At 32.4% G+C, this 15,944-nt stretch overlaps 5 protein-coding genes across 8 annotated transcripts; 2 read left to right on the top strand and 3 right to left on the bottom strand.

The window, feature by feature from the left end:
* Positions 1–204: 204 nt before the first annotated feature.
* Positions 205–3,075, top strand: LOC111683140. Its single transcript, XM_046946319.1, has 6 exons — positions 205–370; positions 434–577; positions 632–1,040; positions 1,099–1,637; positions 1,695–1,773; positions 2,589–3,075. The coding sequence occupies exons 1-6, from the start codon at positions 300–302 to the stop codon at positions 2,820–2,822; spliced, it is 1,476 nt and encodes a 491-aa protein (XP_046802275.1). The 5' UTR covers positions 205–299; the 3' UTR covers positions 2,823–3,075.
* On the bottom strand, positions 2,850–4,313 carry LOC111677557 (peptidyl-tRNA hydrolase ICT1, mitochondrial). Of its 2 annotated transcripts, XM_023438702.2 has the most exons (5): positions 4,051–4,313; positions 3,810–3,995; positions 3,564–3,733; positions 3,156–3,264; positions 2,850–3,035 (listed from the first exon to the last, which is right to left on the bottom strand). In XM_023438702.2, exons 1-4 carry the CDS (start codon positions 4,213–4,215, stop codon positions 3,171–3,173), a joined length of 615 nt encoding a protein of 204 aa, XP_023294470.1. In that variant the 5' UTR covers positions 4,216–4,313; the 3' UTR covers positions 2,850–3,035; positions 3,156–3,170. The 2 variants fall into 2 exon arrangements, with proteins under 2 accessions (XP_023294470.1, XP_023294471.1); XM_023438703.2 differs by lacking the exon at positions 2,850–3,035 and having other exon boundaries at positions 3,073–3,264.
* A 218-nt stretch (positions 4,314–4,531) lies between these two features.
* LOC111677553 (probable tRNA (guanine(26)-N(2))-dimethyltransferase) lies at positions 4,532–6,659 on the top strand. Its single transcript, XM_023438694.2, has 5 exons — positions 4,532–4,667; positions 4,721–5,166; positions 5,227–5,773; positions 5,860–6,392; positions 6,451–6,659. Exons 1-5 carry the CDS (start codon positions 4,641–4,643, stop codon positions 6,596–6,598), a joined length of 1,701 nt encoding a protein of 566 aa, XP_023294462.2. The 5' UTR covers positions 4,532–4,640; the 3' UTR covers positions 6,599–6,659.
* On the bottom strand, positions 6,595–9,114 carry LOC111677554 (protein C1orf194 homolog). Its single transcript, XM_023438695.2, has 2 exons — positions 6,871–9,114; positions 6,595–6,810 (listed from the first exon to the last, which is right to left on the bottom strand). Exons 1-2 carry the CDS (start codon positions 7,256–7,258, stop codon positions 6,689–6,691), a joined length of 510 nt encoding a protein of 169 aa, XP_023294463.1. The 5' UTR covers positions 7,259–9,114; the 3' UTR covers positions 6,595–6,688.
* A 124-nt stretch (positions 9,115–9,238) lies between these two features.
* Positions 9,239–15,145, bottom strand: LOC111677558 (serine/arginine-rich splicing factor 2). Of its 3 annotated transcripts, none has more exons than XM_046946368.1 (6): positions 14,907–15,145; positions 14,585–14,715; positions 11,991–12,464; positions 11,823–11,913; positions 9,551–10,589; positions 9,239–9,475 (listed from the first exon to the last, which is right to left on the bottom strand). In XM_046946368.1, exons 1-3 carry the CDS (start codon positions 14,970–14,972, stop codon positions 12,071–12,073), a joined length of 591 nt encoding a protein of 196 aa, XP_046802324.1. In that variant the 5' UTR covers positions 14,973–15,145; the 3' UTR covers positions 9,239–9,475; positions 9,551–10,589; positions 11,823–11,913; positions 11,991–12,070. The 3 variants fall into 3 exon arrangements, with proteins under 3 accessions (XP_046802324.1, XP_046802328.1, XP_023294473.1); XM_046946372.1 differs by having other exon boundaries at positions 9,239–10,075; positions 10,128–10,589; XM_023438705.2 differs by having other exon boundaries at positions 9,239–10,589.
* Positions 15,146–15,944: the final 799 nt, after the last annotated feature.

Here is a 15,944-nt window from a genome sequence, read left to right as displayed (position 1 = left end):
AGATAGATAGATAGATAGATAGATAGATAGATAGATAGATAGATAGATAGATAGATAGATAGATAGATAGATAGATAGATAGATAGATAGATAGATAGGTAGGTAGATCGATATTATTATGATAAAAATCAGCGAGAAAATTTTCTTAGTCCATTCCTTGTAAGTTTTGTTGACACTCTCTGTTTCTATTTTCTTCATAGATTTTCTTCACCGTTGAATTTAATGAAACCTATGAAAAAATATTGGATAATTTAAATGAATGGGGTATTGGAGATCGTGAGGGATCCACAGTGTCGGTAATGAATTGTTTAACCTCAAAAACTTATTCACAAAAAGTCGATAACGATGTGGAAAATGACTTTAGTACAGAGTAAGTCTGAAATCAAATATATCTTTCGAATCGTTTTAATTTTATGAATAAATTATTTTTCAGAAATAATATAGAACAAAAGCAAAGCGCCTGGGAGCGTTTTATGAATTCGGTGCGCAGTCGTTTGAATGTAGCAAATATAATACGTGATGTAAGGCAAGATGCTTCTATTACTTTTGACTTTGTAGTGCTGGTGGTATCGGCAGCGTAAGTCTGGTTTCTATTTAGTAAAACTTAATCCTCCAAGTTATATATTTTTAGAATTTTGGCTTCTTTTGGTTTGGTAGAGGATAGTACCATATTTTTAGCCTCTAGTATGCTGATCTCACCTTTAATGGGCCCCATTATAGCGGCCATTTTTGGCACTGTCATCAAAGATCATTCATTGCGCAGTTTGGGATTAAGGAATGAGCTGTATGGGATATTAATGGCAGTATTAGTAGGTTTCCTGTTTGGCATGGTGGTTTGCACCACCGATGATCGCTATAGCATTGGCGACGGCCTTACAGATGAAATGATTGCACGCTGTGAATTACACTCGCTTATAGTGGGTGTATTTACCGCCATTCCCTCGGGTGCTGCTGCTGCTATTGGCATATTGGGCGGTAATATAGGTTCTTTGGTGGGTGTGGCTATTTCAGCCTCCCTCTTGCCACCTGCTGTTAATTCGGTTAGTTGAATTTTAGTCTTATGTATTTTTTAGCTCATGCTTTCATCAATAATTTCAGGGTCTTCTTTGGGCTTTGGCTTTAATTTATAAATTTTTCGAAAAAGATGAATCACGCTATAGTAATGTGGTGAAAAATACTCTCTATTCGAATAATCAAGCTACCGAATTGGCTATTTTGGGAACAATAAGCATGTGTTTAACCATTTCCAATATTATATGCATTTATATTATGGGCATATTAGTGTTAAAGGTTAAAGAAATTGCTCCCGTGATATCGCGTAATAATCGTGAATTTTGGAAACACGATATTAAAATTGCCCGAGTACTTAATCGTAATGGCTTCGATACGGATACGGCCATAATTGATGAATTCGCCAACTTACCCAAGGAGGATCAGAAAGCTTTGGGTATTAGTTGTGATTTTCTACGTAATCTACACATGGATGAGGCTGTCTATCAACACACTTGGTCCCCGGTGGGTGGTAGACATCCATTTGAACTTACCTATGACCCGATTAGAGATAATTATTCTACCGTTCATCGCATAGAGAGGCTATACTCGACTATAACTCAGCAGCATTCTATGAAGGAGAAAAGGTGAGGTGCTAGGATGATCTGAAATAAATTGTATAACTTTTTAATATCTTTTTAAAGGCACAGATTTGGTTTGGGTCGCCGTCCTACCGGTCGCTTAACAGACTTTGGTACTAGCTACAAAATTCTTAGTGAAAATGTAAGAAAATGTCCTCTCCCACAAAACTAAAAAATAAAAAATTAAACTGAAATAGGACTGAACTGGAATTAGAACTAGAACTGAACTAGAACTGAACTAGAACTGAACTAGAACTGAACTAGAACTGAACTAGAACTGAACTAGAACTGAACTAGAACTGAACTAGAACTGAACTAGAACTGAACTAGAACTGAACTAGAACTGAACTAGAACTGAACTAGAACTGAACTAAAACTGAACTAGAACTGAACTAGAAATGAACTAGAAATGAACTAGAACTGAACTAGAACTGAACTAGAACTGAACTAGAACTGAACTAGAACTGAACTAGAACTGAACTAGAATTAAAGTTGAATTGAAATAGAACTGAAGTAGAACTGAACTAGAACTGAACTAGAATTAAACTAGAATTGAACAAGAACTGAACTAGAATTGAACTAGAACTGCACTAGAACTGAAGTATAACTGTACTAGAACTGAACTAGAATTAAACTAGAATTGAACTAGAACTGAACTACAACTGAAATAGAACTGAAATAGAACTGAGCTAGAATTAGAACTTAGCTGAACTAAAACTGAACAGAACCAGACTGAACTAGAAATGAACTAGAACTGAAAAATAACTTTACTAAAACTGAACTGAAAATAAACGAAAACTAAACTAGAACTGAAAAAGATGAACTGAACCAGAACCTAACTAGAAGTGAAACTGGAACTGAGCTACAACAAGAATGAAAATAATATAAAATTTAATTGAATGAAGAATATCCCAGAACTAAACTTTTATTTGTTTATTTATATAAATTTTTATATAGATACCACGTTGTTCCACTATGCCCACAAAAGTTGCATGTCCCACCATAAATATAATAAATGCCGATACCACCATAACAGCCGGTTCTTTGGCTAGTGATTCAAAAGGTACATCTGCCACAAATACACCCACTGGCATGATTGATCCCAGTAAGAGGAGAAAATTTATTGTTACACCAGCCCAAGAGGATCCTTTACAATATACGTATGTCCCCTCGGAAGATACTGATGCCTAATGGTTTTCCTTTAAATATAAACTATTGTATTTTCTTTTATTTTTTTTTTTTCATTGTATAATTTATATTGTTATACTAATTGGTCAGGGTTATGATGTAATATCTTTAAAATGCTGTTTAGTTTTATATGCAGCCTTGCTTGTATTTCCATTTTGTTTAGTTCAATTTTGTCCTTCCTTTTTTCTTGTAAATGTTTAATAAGGATTTTTTGGCCTTTAATTTAATAAAAAATAAAATAATGTTTTTTTGGTAATGATTGTTTTTTAATATTTATAATTAACTGATTTTTTGTTGTTTTTAACGTTAACACATATATTTTGTATTTTACTTAACTATAAAAGGTAGGTATTAAAAATCAACTCCTGAGGGTCCTTGGCGATCAGCTTTGACTTGTGAACGTTGACGTTTAATAAATAAACGTTCGCGGGCAGCTTTTTCTTGCCTAAAAAAGAGGAAAGTTTAGCAGAACGAGAGTAATGATTTAAAATTGAACTCAAATACAGAAAGAGAAAAATTGGAACTATACTAGAACCGAATAGGAACTGAACTAGAACTTGACTAAAACTAAAGTTAAACTAAATTGGAACTGAAATAAAATTTACTAGAACTGAAGCAAAATTAAACTGATCTAGATAAAATTAACTAGAATTGAACCAAGTCTAAACTAAAATTGAACTAGAACTGAATCAAAATTAGACTTGAATTTCTGGTTGTATTGAATATTGAAAAATATGAGTTTACCTTTTTCTTAATTTCTCTAAAGTTTCTTCGGAAGTAGGAGCAGCCTCATATTCGTGTTCTCTTATGATATTTCTCAATTTTTCTAAAGCATCTGCTAAATTCATTTGTTGGGAACGAGTTAAATCACTTTTGATTACATAGTAACCTTCTTTGGTGATTTTATTTTCCAACTACAAAAAAAAAAAAAAAAACAACAAAACAAATGTAAAAAAGTTAAAAATTTGTCTACCAAAATAAACGACTTACAGAAGTCAATAATTTTGCTCTAGTCTTTTCCGGTATCCAATCTGCTTCGCTCAATTTAAAGCGAACATCTACTTTGGTATTGACGGTATTCACATGTTGTCCCCCGGGACCTGAACTGCGACTGTAGGTGATTTCCAATTTGTTAATGGGTATAAAGCCGGAAAATTTGTCATCTTTGTTGGCAGGCTATATAAAAATATGACAATTAAAGTTCCTTAACAAAAACATTCGCTATCATTACCGGGGGAGGTGTGTAGAGTTGTAGCCTACTATTGGGGTAAATCTTGTCCAGCGATAAATCACTTTTGAAAGACAAGTTCCTTCCTAGTACGGCAGCCGATGTATATGTTTTTTCCAAGTTCGAGTGACTTAGCACCGAAATAAAACTTCTGCAGATCTTATTCATTTCAGAAATTAAGAAAATTTCAGAAAAATTTTATAATTTAAAAGAAAAAACGTTCTCGTATGTTTTCGTAACACCAGTAAAGACAAACAGCTGTTTTTCCATGTTGCCAGCTTATCTTCTTAAGAGTTGCCAATCGAACGAGTGACTTTAACTTGTTTGAGAGTAACATCTTTTATTTATGTTCAAAAAGGTTTGGAAGCAACTGCTTTTCATAATAAACATAATAAAAACAGTGTTGTTAATTAATAGTTTTGCCAGCAAAAATTTTCTAAAAATTTTAAAACCTTCTTAAATTACAATTAAAAAAAAACGGCTAAATTATCATTACTTAACAGCTGTTACAAAAAACGTGGAATTCGATTTGTTTTGTTGAGTTTTCTTTATTTATATTTTTTAGAAAATTATTTGTTTATTTTGACAAAAAAATGGAAATTGACCATGAGGAATCCAAGGTAGAAGAAATATTTTCTATTTTACATAAAAACTAATTTGTTTACATTCATAGATCTCCATTAAAAATCCCATAAACAAAATAATACGTGAACGTTCTGCAGAAATTGTTTCAGGAGGCAATGTTTTCTATAATCCTGTACAAGAATTTAACCGCGACTTAAGCATTTCTGTGTTAAATGTTTTCTTTAAACGCCTGCTTAAAGAAAGACAGGAGAAACTTTTAAAGAAAAGTAGAAAGGATACAAATGGTAATGCCGCTGATGAAACTAACAAATGTGAAAAGGAATATCAAGCTGGTACTAAATATGAAGATGGTTTGAGAATACTAGAAGCTTTATCAGCTACTGGTTTACGTAGTATACGTTATGCTAAAGAAATTGCCGGTGTCAAAGAAATTATAGCCAATGATTTGTCTAAACAGGCGGTGGAGGCCATTAGGGAGAATATTAAACATAATCAGGTGGAACATTTAATAGAACCCAGTCATGCAGATGCTATGTAAGTGTTTTATTCTTTGCTAACATACTTGAGCTCTTAAATAACTTATCATTTCCATAGGACTCTTATGTATTTGTCGACATCAAATGGCAAACAATTTGATTGCATTGATTTAGATCCTTATGGTTGTCCTAACCGTTTCCTTGATGGTGCAATACAGTCATTGGTGGATGGTGGTTTGCTGCTGGTTACAGCTACCGATATGGCCGTCTTGGCCGGCAATGCCCCCGAAGCCTGTTATGTTAAATACGGTTCTGTACCTTTACGTATGAAGTCCTGCCACGAAATGGCTTTACGTATCCTATTACATTGCATTGAAACTCATGCTAATCGTTATGGCAAATATATCGTTCCTTTGCTAAGTATTTCGGCTGATTTTTATGTTCGTATCTTTGTACGTGTCTTTAGTAGTCAAGCAATGTGCAAATTTAGCATGAGTAAACAATCGATGATTTATCAATGTTGTGGCTGTGACACATATACTCTTTATCCCTTGGGCACTATTAAATCCAATCCTACAGCTTCAAATCCCAATCAAGTGAAATTTGGTATACCCACGGGACCGCCAGTGGGCATGAACTGTGAACATTGTGGTCAAAAACATCATGTAAGTAATGAAGTAGTATTGAATTAAAACTTGTTCGTCGAAACTTAACACTTAACCAAAATTTAAATTAAAATATTGTCTTTTAGTTGGGTGGTCCTATTTGGTCAGATCCCATACACGATAAAACTTTTGTACAAGAATTGCTTGATGCAATCGATGTAGAGCCCTTATCGGAATTAGGTACACAAAGACGTTTAATCGGTATGCTAACGGTGGTGCAGGAAGAATTGGACGATGTACCACTCTACTATACGTTAGACAAACTATGTTGTGTTTTAAAATTGGAAATTGTGCCTATATTGAAATTTCGTTCGGCTTTACTTAATGCCGGCTATAAAGTGTCATTCTCTCATGCCTACAAAAATTCCATTAAAACCAATGCACCCGCTTCAGTGTTATGGGATATTTTAAGATGTTGGAATAAACGTCATCCCGTTAAGGAGGAGCGCATGATTGATGGCACACCGATTAAGGCAATTTTAAGTAAAGACTGTACACAAGAATATAGTTTTGATACAATACATCCTGATGCAAATCCTAAAAGTAGAAAACAGGCTTTATCCAGATTTCAAGCAAATCCAACAGCTCACTGGGGTCCAGGTACCAGGGCTACTATAATGTAAGTTTGTTTTTTTATATTTTTTTAAATTTTAAAATTTGTTCTTTCTTGTTTGTAGGGTGGGCGAAGATAAAGTGGCCAAAAGTTTTCGCAATCAAAATAAGAAACAAAAACATAAAGCCACCGATTTGAATGATGATGATAATGAGGACAAGGAAGTCCAGAAAACTAAACAAGCTAAATTAGAAGAGGCCGATAAAAGTTGATTTAAGTTAAACAGTGTTTTATTTTATTAAACAATTTACAAAGATTTTTATTTTGTAAAAATTATAAAAAGCGTTTTTGCATATTTGTTTTTAATAGCGGAAGAAATTACCATCGGCTGGTTGACGCGAATAGCCATTGTTGACCAGTTGGGTATGAGGACCACTATTTATTAATTTAACACTATGAGGAGATAATTTTTCCTTGAGACCCCCTTTGAAACAAAACATAAAAATGTTAGTTTATTGATTAACAATTTCAAACCGTATGTTACCTATCTTCAAAGGATGTCCAATCAATTCCGGTTGCTCCAAGGGTATATCACGGGTATTTCTTAAAACACGAAATGTTTGCGGAAATCTTTGGCAAGTTTCCACTTGTAAAACAAAATCGACTTTTTCAGGAAAATAATCACGCGAATGTACATAACGCGATTGCAATTGAAAATCTAACGAATCTTTTGGTATTTTTGTAGTGGCCATAAAACGTTTGCAACCTCTAACAGAGGCCAATGTTTGATGATAGTAAAGACGTTCGTGTGCCTTTAAATTTGCATGCCAAGTTTTGTTGGATTCAATATTATTCGGTTTTGGCATGGGACATATAAGACGTCCTTCCCTTTCCAAATAGGGTGCATAGGAATGGTTACGTACTCTTAACATTTTTGTAGCGTTATTTAATGGAAATAAAATGTGTTTTTATTTTTTCTAAATTGGACGAATTAAACTAAATTAAATGAAAAAATTTGTGTATTTAAATCAATTTGTTGTTTGACAGCAGTAAATAATGGAAATGTTGCTAGGGAATTTGAAAGAAGGTTTATGCATGTTATCGATATTGATTAGAACAGGATACACTAAGAATTACCCTTATTACATCATGGATTAGAGCTGTAACGTGACAGTTACAAAAACCTATACATATAATAGATAAATGTTTGAATAAATCATCATACATTCAACATCCCACACAAGTACAGTATCGTTCCCACGACTATTGGATCTCCGCTCCGGAACGACCCGATTCTCAATTGCCGTTCGTGCTGCACTCGTGCATGATACTGAAGTATCGACCGAGTCTAACAAAATACCTGCTCTAGTAGTATCAGTTTGTAGATTGCCGATTGTAAGAACTCCCGAATTCTTCTTACATTCGTAACTAACTTGTGTAGTATTTGCGAATCTATTCTTAGTCGAAAATATAGAATCTCCGAATACTTCTTAACTTCGTGTAGTATTTACGATTGTATTCTTAGTCGAAATCAAGAACTTCCGAATTCTTCTTCACTTCTTGTAGTATTTGCGATTGTATACTTAGTCAAAATCAAGAACCTCCGAATTCTTCTTGACTTCGTGCAATTCATTTTAGCTTTAGCTGCGCAGATTAAACAGCTAATCATAGAACGAATAGAGCCTGAAATTAGCAGAAACCTACGGCGACTGCCGTATTTTGACGAAGCATCGTTTAATGATCATTTCCCGAATAATCATCGTTCAACGATCACTTCCCGAATAATCGTCATTCAACGATCACTTTCCGAAAAAGAATCCTTCAACAATCGCCTCCCGAATAACCATCGTTCAACGATCACCTCCCGAATAACCATCGTTCAGCGATCACCTCCCGAATAATCACCATTCACCGATCGCCTCTCGAATAATCATCGTTCAACGATCACCTCCCGAATACCCATTGTTTGACGTTCATCTTTCGAATAGCCACTCGCACACTTAAGTAGTTTAAAGTATCAATAACAAAGCTTTGTTCCGAATTACACATCACATTTTAAATATTTGTGTTTTCATTTAAAGGCTGATCATACCTCAGCTGGAAAAATAACCTGCATAACAACCATGCAAGGCGCATTAGCTTACATTGTACAACGACATATGTAGAAGTTGACAAAATGGGGATAAGACTTCCTTGTCAGTGTGCTTTGGAAACGGCCGCCTACGAACCCTAGGGTCAACCTATTTTAATGATCTATCATATCGAATGTCCAACTAGAACGATTCACTGCATTCCTGAAATTGTCAAAATGGCTGTGAACTACGATTTCTTACTTAACTGATCGTATGATTTCTCATCTTACGTCTGCATAACATTATTTCTAGGGCTCTTTTCCGCCCACTTTCTATCCCCTTCCTAATCCCTGTCTCTTTCTGCTATCGCTATTCCTCTCTTCTTCTTACAGATTAATTACAAAGGGATCATCATTGGATCCAAGTAAAGTTGCAATCTCGGATGTTCGATGCCCATATTTTTTCATAAAAAAAGGTGTTTGTAATGCACTATAATACTGGTCCTAGACCCAACTTAAAGTAATCGGCTCAGAACATTTTCTGAGCCGATTTATCAATGTCCGTCTGTCCATGTAAACCTTGTAGTCAAACTACTGGTAGCAATTTTGAAGACAATTCAATGAATTTTAGTACATGATCTTCTATTCAAGTATTCAAGGCTTAAGTAGATCTCAGGCAAGATGCAATTCAACCTTAGTTCTTCATTATGACAACTAAATCACTTCCTATTTTTGTAAAAGGTGTTCGGTATTATATGGCCGGTCTTTCCAAACTATAATTTAACTGTTTTTAAATTTACAATATTAATATTTTTGTTAAATTTAAATAAAAACAACAATATTTTGTTTAATGCAATGTTTTAAAAAATTTTATTGATTTTTTTTTATTAAAAAATATATAAAATTTTAAAAACCTGAAAAAAATCTTATTAGTAAATAAAAATGCCATTAATACTTACATAATTATCCCAACTATTCCAGTAGCCCCAATGTTGTTTAATAAACGACCAGCTTTAATGTAGCAGTAGATGTTGTAGTCCTAATGCAAGGTCAGTCCACTTTGCCACATAAACCTGTGCTATATTAACATTTTTTTGTGATAAAAAAACAAAACGATCGAAAACGAACAGCTACTAAACACCAACCAACCAACCGATCATACATATACTGCAAACTAGGATGTGCTCTTATATATAATTTGTCTTTCCTAAGGTCTCGTTGAAGAAGAGGACACACTATGAAATACTTTTAGAAAACTGGAAACCTGCCTTTATCTGTTATAGTAAATGATGAAATCACCGCAAACTCTAGCTAAGATTAAACACACACACAGAGAGATCACAACTCCCAACACCATGAACCATCATATTATCAGCAACACCACTAGATCTGTGTTGTGCACATGTTAGAAGTACGATGAAACGCACGAAAAGTTTTTTTTTTGTTTTTTACACAGCACAGCTCTATCACGCACGCAACAGGATGTATGAGAAAAATAACTGGGGTGGCATGTGTTCTGTTACAAAAATTAAGACGAATGCAAAGTGTGCTGCTTATGCTTTCGATTTAAAACTATAATAAATACACCGAGCGAGTACTGCTGACTGACTACTTCTGCGCCGTATGCTGCTTGCTTTTTATAATTTTTTTTTTTGTTTGTTCTTGAGTTGGACAAGTTCTACAAATTTTCGTTTACGTTAGTTTGTTAAAGAATTGTTAATAAAAATCACCTTTTTGATGCAGTCGAAACAAAAAGGCTGAAGAGGGATGGGTGTTGGTGATAGTAGTAGTAGTACATAGAGACAAGTTACAGCAGACAACATAATCAATCAGCAACCGCTCCAAAAGTGTTTATCTATCTAACAGCTTTTAGATTATGTTATGCAAAAGTAGCAAAAAAAAACAGCAGTCACAGCAGCAGCAGCAGCTACACAGCAACAATAAAACCGTTTACGCAGCTTGAATATGTTGCTTACGAGTATAGTTTGTAAGCAGCATGCTTTTACACAGCTTACTCCCTCTCTCTTTATCTCTCTCACACTCTTTCTCTGCACTTCATCAATTACAGTTAATAATGACTATTTTTTTTAATACTGGTTAAATTTTTTTTTTAGTTTTTTGACACTTTTCAGCCTGCCTGACATGACTGCCTTTCTGCTTAAATTAACCAGCCAACAAACCGCTTTTAATGCCTGCATTATATAAAATGGTTTATGATTATTATAATTGTTTTTTTGTGTTGTTTTTTTAGAAATAATAGCAGCAAATAAAAAAATACAGTTGTAGTAAAGGAGAACAAAAAAATTGGGGGTTTAAAAGTTTTTCTTTAACTGGGATTTCCTCTAATTAACTACATATTAAGCTATTAACTTTTCAAAGTTAGAAAGGGTAGCTTAGTAAGCCTATACATATTAGAATAGGGGGCCGGGCCTCATTTTTGTATAAAATCTCTATAATTTGTTTCAAGTGATGGATCCCTGCATAAAGTTAGAACGCAAACTTCTTTCAGTGAAAACTCAAAAAAATGCTATAAAGGTTTTGGTTTTTTTAATCGCGTAGGAAAACATAAATGTATAGCAAACACTTACGAGTTCTATTTGAAACCTATTTTAATACTGAAGCTATTAAATTGTAAATTGATTGCATTACAAACATGTTTTCTTTTGAATCATAATATTTACAAAGTAATTCCCCCAAACATATAGAAAAAAATTCTAAATAGTCTCTTCCTATGACTTTTTTGTAATCAACATTTTTAAGCAAATATACTAAGTTTTTGTTTGTATTTTTTTTACGTTTTTATTAATTACATTTGAAGGGAGAGTTTTTGGTAGGCTTTAAAATGTCTACTAAATATGTATTATTTTAAACAAATACAATTGCAAACATACGATTACAATTGTGTTCTTTAAGATATTTGTGTGTATGTTGTGTATACAGAGATTTAATACCAATAGAATGTATGAATTTATTTAGTTATTTAATTAATATGTTTTTCTTTTTCTTTTCAATGGTGGCAATTATTACTTTGTTTGGTTTTCTTTTTACTTTTCTTCTTTTTTGTTTGTTTTGAGACACTATTTATTTAATGTGATTAAAAAAAAAGATAATCAATTTCACCATTTTTTTTCCGGTGAATTTTCGTTATAATTTTGATATTCTAAATTATAAAGAATATATATGTGATTAAAAGAAAGCTGACGACTTACAAATTAAAGAATGTTATATTATTATGGGCAAATGTTTAAATATAATTTAAACATTTTTATACAGCTTTTTTTTCTTTGTTGTTTGTTTGTAAAACAAAAACAAATGGATTTTGTTTTTGTTTTAAAAAAAAAAAAAAAAAAACAAAAATGTTTTTGTGTTGACGTAGTAAATTAAAAGTAAAATGATTAAAAATTAAAGAATTATTAATTATATACCTGCTGATAAGACACAGCAACGTATTGTTAAAAATAAGTGTAAAATACATGTCCCCAAGAAGCCATTTTCCATAACGGTTTAAATAGAGACCTATATAAGGAAATGTTAAAAAAAGACAAACTTAACTAAACTATCTAAAAAACAAAAAACTATCAATAATAATTTACCTTTTATTTTTGCACATCTAAGTAATAAAACCTTTTTCCTGTTTAGTTGTTGAATAAAAAAAACAAAAAGGTTTTATTCTTTAAGATCTACTACGACTACGGGAGACACTGCGTCCTCTGTCGGCACCACCGCCACCACTGCTACCTATTGCGCCCAAACCATTTCGGCTGCCACTGCGGCTAAGGGAACGTCTTACGGGACTGCGTGAAAATTTATTACGTCTTACGGGTGAACGTGACTGTGGAGAACGTGAACGTGAATATGAACGACGACGTGGACTACGTGAACGACGACGCATGGGAGAACGTGAACGACGACGGCCACCACCACCTCGGCGATTGTTATTACGTCTGTTATTTGATGGTGATGTTGGTCGACCGTAACGTGCCATTTGTACACGCAACTCCCTACCGTCTAATTTACGTCCATCCATAGCTTCGAGGGCTTCTTCGGCATCACGTTTGTCATAGAATCTAGAAGAAAATAAAGTGTGTGGAAATTATTTATTTAATATCGTTGAAGGACAATAATCGAAATTGTCTATAGTGAATTTAAGAATCCAAATCTATAGTCTATATAGTACAGTCTATAAAATAGTATAGTCTAATAGTCTAGTCAAATCTATTGTCGAAACTATAGTCTATATTATAGTCAAAAGCATTTTCTAAATAGTTTATAGTCTGGTCTATAAAATATTCAATAGTCTAGTCTATAGTCTACTCTATGTCTAGTCTATAGTCTAGTCTGCAGTATAGTCTATAATCTAGTTTATAATCTAGTCTATAGTATATTCTATAGTCTAGTCTATAATCTTATCAATAGTCTAGTATAGTATAGATAGTCTAATATAGTATAGTCTATAACCTAGTCTATAGTCTAGTGAATAGTCTAGTCTATAGTTTAGTCTATAGTGTAGTCTATAGTCTAGTGAATAGTCTAGTCTATAGTTTAGTCTATAGTCTAGTCTATAGTCTAGTCAATAGTTTAGTCAATAGTCTAGTCAATAGTCTAGTCAATAGTCTAGTCTATTGTCTTGTCTATAGTCTAGTCTATAGTCTAGTTTATAGTCAAGTCTATAGTCTAGCCTGTAATCTAGTTTATAGTCTAGTCTATAGTCTAGTTTATAGTCTTGTCTATAGTCTAGTCTATAGGCTAGTCTAATCTATAGGCTAGTCTATAGTCTAATCTATAGGCTAGTCTATAGTCTACTCAATATACTATATCAAAGTCTAGTCTTAAGTCTAGTTTACAGTATAGTATTTAGTCTTCTTTTGTTTAGTTTATAGTCTAGAATATATCATAGTCAAGGGTACCTTATAGTCTGGTCTGTAATCTTATCTAAAATATAGTCTAGTCCCCTTTTTATAGTCTAATCTGGTCTCTATTGTAGTCATCAGACTATAGTCCAGCAGAATATTTATTTAGTACTTTAAAACATAAAAGTATTCTTTTTGTTATAATTTAGTACTACATTTGTAATACGTGTAGCTTTCGTACGTATGTTGCCTAGTAAAGATGCGTAGGCAACCGTTGCAAATTAAAAGCTTTTCTATAGCACTTTTATTTAGTAAATCAATTTTATAGAAAAAAAATGATCTAAATGAATAAGAAAATGCTAAATAATACTAAATTGATTGTATTATTTGGTATTCTAATATAATAAAAGTTAATTAAAACGTAAATTGCCACAACTATAATTTGTTTTTATTATTTTCTCATTAATGTTTTTAACTAATCCTATGTTATTGTTATAAAAAGAATTTCCAAAAGATTTTAAATAAAGAATAAATGTAGCTTCCGTACGTATGTTGTCTAGTAAAGATGCGTAGACAACCGTTGCAAATTAAAAGCTTTTTTATAGCACTTTTATTTAGTAAATCAATTTTATAGAAAAAAATAGATTTATATTAATTAAAAAATGTGCAAAATACAAAAGTTTCATTAATTTTTTTGGCATTGTAATATAAAGGCTGATGACAACATAGTGTTATGTTAAAAAATGTCGCTGTGTAATAAAAATATGATAATGGTATAGTACCTATGTAATGTGGTGATGTATAGGTTCATCTATACAGTCCTTTGATATCTAAATGAATACTAAATATCCTTGTTATGAGTAATACCGGTAGACATCCATTTAATTTATATTAAAACTAATTATTTCTCCCAAATAGGTTATTTGATTAGGCCATACATGCTCGAAATAACAATTTCCTGATTATTTAATTGATTACAATAGATTACAATTAAAGTCAAATGATTGAGACGTTTTTCAATTATAGCCAAAAGATGGAAACGGGTTATAAGCAATCGAATTACATATACAACTAATATTACAATTATGCCCACCCCACTTTAGTGGTCTACACTATTACAATATCCATAAAAAACATACACAAGTAGTTTTTTATGTAGTTTTTTACGTACTAAAACCGGCGCATAAAAAAACAACGCAAAAATGTCCAATTATATTATAAAAACAGAAGTTAATGCGTAGTTTAAATAACAAGTCAAAAAATTTCCAGTTCTTACTACAACACTAATTAATGATAATACAATAAAACAAAAACAAACAGATAAAAAAAACACTTACCTAACAAAAGCAAAGCCACGACTTTCACGGGTATAACGATCGCGTGGGATGTAAATGTCTCCAACATCACCGCAGCGTTCAAAAACTCTGCGTAAATCTTCTGGTGTAGTACGATATGTTAAATTATCCACCTACAATAGTTGCAAAAGAAAAAAAACAAATCAATTATTAAACAACTTCAACCTTTAGCACTTGAAAAAAACAATTCTTAATAAATTTTTATCAAATAAAACGACGCCATTTTGTTTTTACCCACCGCAGGCGTTAACCCAATTGAAAATTTTCCAATTTGTTGGGTAAAAAAAGTAATTTAAAATCTTACCTTAAGGGATATCATTCCATCTATACGTGGCGGTGGGCGACCACTGTTATTATTGTTGTGATTCATCTTGCGGCTATTAATTTTGACAAATTTTTATTTAACACAAATTAGGAAAAATTCTTTTATCTCGTGGCTATTTTATTTTTCTTCTGTATGTAAATCACAAATATGGCGGATTGAATTTTTTCTCTCTCAAAAAAGCGGAGAAACACGTCCACACGGCAAGAAAAGTCAAATACAAATGAACGAATTCATTGCCATAGTTGCCAATCGCTGCTGATTTATTTTATTAATTTGTCTGGCAGCCTTGTTAAGTTGCTTTGCCAACTCTAATGGGAAATGCTTCTTTGATTGTAGCATAGATATGTCTATGAGTATTCAAAACGCCAAATCACGAAAAATATTGAAACCACATAGAAATATTTTCAAAAATTGTCACTCATTTAAATTGTTTTAAAAATTTAGACATTTTTTACTGAAAAGGCACGATTTCTCAATATTCTTCCTTACTAAAGGAAAAAAATATAGATCTCAGTCTGCTCATGATTTTTTAAAAAAGAAACCGGTTATGACCTACTCATGAATTTCTTACTTTTATTTTAGAAAACAAGAAAATTCTTTGCATATTCTTCTAAAGAAGATATTGATCGATTTCGTTCAGGTTTTTCTAAAGAATATATCGATCATAGTTTATGCTGCTTAATATGTAACAATTGAAAATTTGTTTATATATAGACGGCATTCGGCTGGAAACAAGGATTATATTATATATCAACATTTTAGGGTTACTAAAACTATGTACCTTCGAAGCTATGGACCACTGAAGAAATGTTTTGTAGACAAACTCAAGATTTAGGAGTCCATATTTCAATAAGTGGATTTAATTTTTTTTCAAAAACACTTTGTAGTTATAAGATTGAATTAGGTTTTTCTTCTTATTCAATTTAGAATGGTATTTGAATTAAATTCATTTCAATAATGAATAAATTATAATAATTATAACCAAAATTTCTTTAAGTGTTTTCGCACAAAAAACAT

The sequence above is a fragment of the Lucilia cuprina genome, chromosome 2 (assembly GCF_022045245.1).
Source record: "Lucilia cuprina isolate Lc7/37 chromosome 2, ASM2204524v1, whole genome shotgun sequence".
Classification (NCBI taxonomy): Eukaryota; Metazoa; Arthropoda; class Insecta; order Diptera; family Calliphoridae; genus Lucilia; species Lucilia cuprina.
Note: the sequence above shows the minus strand (reverse complement) of the source record. Positions and strands in the feature narration are given on the sequence as shown.

Bases quoted from the DNA above. Each gene is read 5' to 3' on its own strand.
- LOC111683140 (XM_046946319.1), top strand. From the start codon at position 300: ATGAATTGTTTAACCTCAAAAACTTATTCACAAAAAGTCGATAACGAT. The intron at 371-433 runs GTAAGTCTGAAA...ATTATTTTTCAG, and splicing joins GAAAATGACTTTAGTACAGA to AAATAATATAGAACAAAAGC. The intron at 578-631 runs GTAAGTCTGGTT...ATATATTTTTAG, and splicing joins GTGCTGGTGGTATCGGCAGC to AATTTTGGCTTCTTTTGGTT.
- LOC111677557 (XM_023438702.2), bottom strand. From the start codon at position 4,215: ATGAATAAGATCTGCAGAAGTTTTATTTCGGTGCTAAGTCACTCGAAC. The intron at 3,734-3,809 runs GTAAGTCGTTTA...TTTTTTTTGTAG, and splicing joins GAGCAAAATTATTGACTTCT to TTGGAAAATAAAATCACCAA. The intron at 3,265-3,563 runs GTAAACTCATAT...CCTCTTTTTTAG, and splicing joins TTAGAGAAATTAAGAAAAAG to GCAAGAAAAAGCTGCCCGCG.
- LOC111677553 (XM_023438694.2), top strand. From the start codon at position 4,641: ATGGAAATTGACCATGAGGAATCCAAG. The intron at 4,668-4,720 runs GTAGAAGAAATA...TTACATTCATAG, and splicing joins TTGACCATGAGGAATCCAAG to ATCTCCATTAAAAATCCCAT. The intron at 6,393-6,450 runs GTAAGTTTGTTT...TCTTGTTTGTAG, and splicing joins GGTACCAGGGCTACTATAAT to GGTGGGCGAAGATAAAGTGG.
- LOC111677554 (XM_023438695.2), bottom strand. From the start codon at position 7,258: ATGTTAAGAGTACGTAACCATTCCTATGCACCCTATTTGGAAAGGGAA. The intron at 6,811-6,870 runs GTAACATACGGT...TTTGTTTCAAAG, and splicing joins TGGACATCCTTTGAAGATAG to GGGGTCTCAAGGAAAAATTA.
- LOC111677558 (XM_023438705.2), bottom strand. From the start codon at position 14,972: ATGAATCACAACAATAATAACAGTGGTCGCCCACCGCCACGTATAGAT. The intron at 14,716-14,906 runs GTAAGATTTTAA...CAACTATTGTAG, and splicing joins ATGGAATGATATCCCTTAAG to GTGGATAATTTAACATATCG. The intron at 12,465-14,584 runs GTAAGTGTTTTT...ATTTTCTTCTAG, and splicing joins CGTGGCTTTGCTTTTGTTAG to ATTCTATGACAAACGTGATG.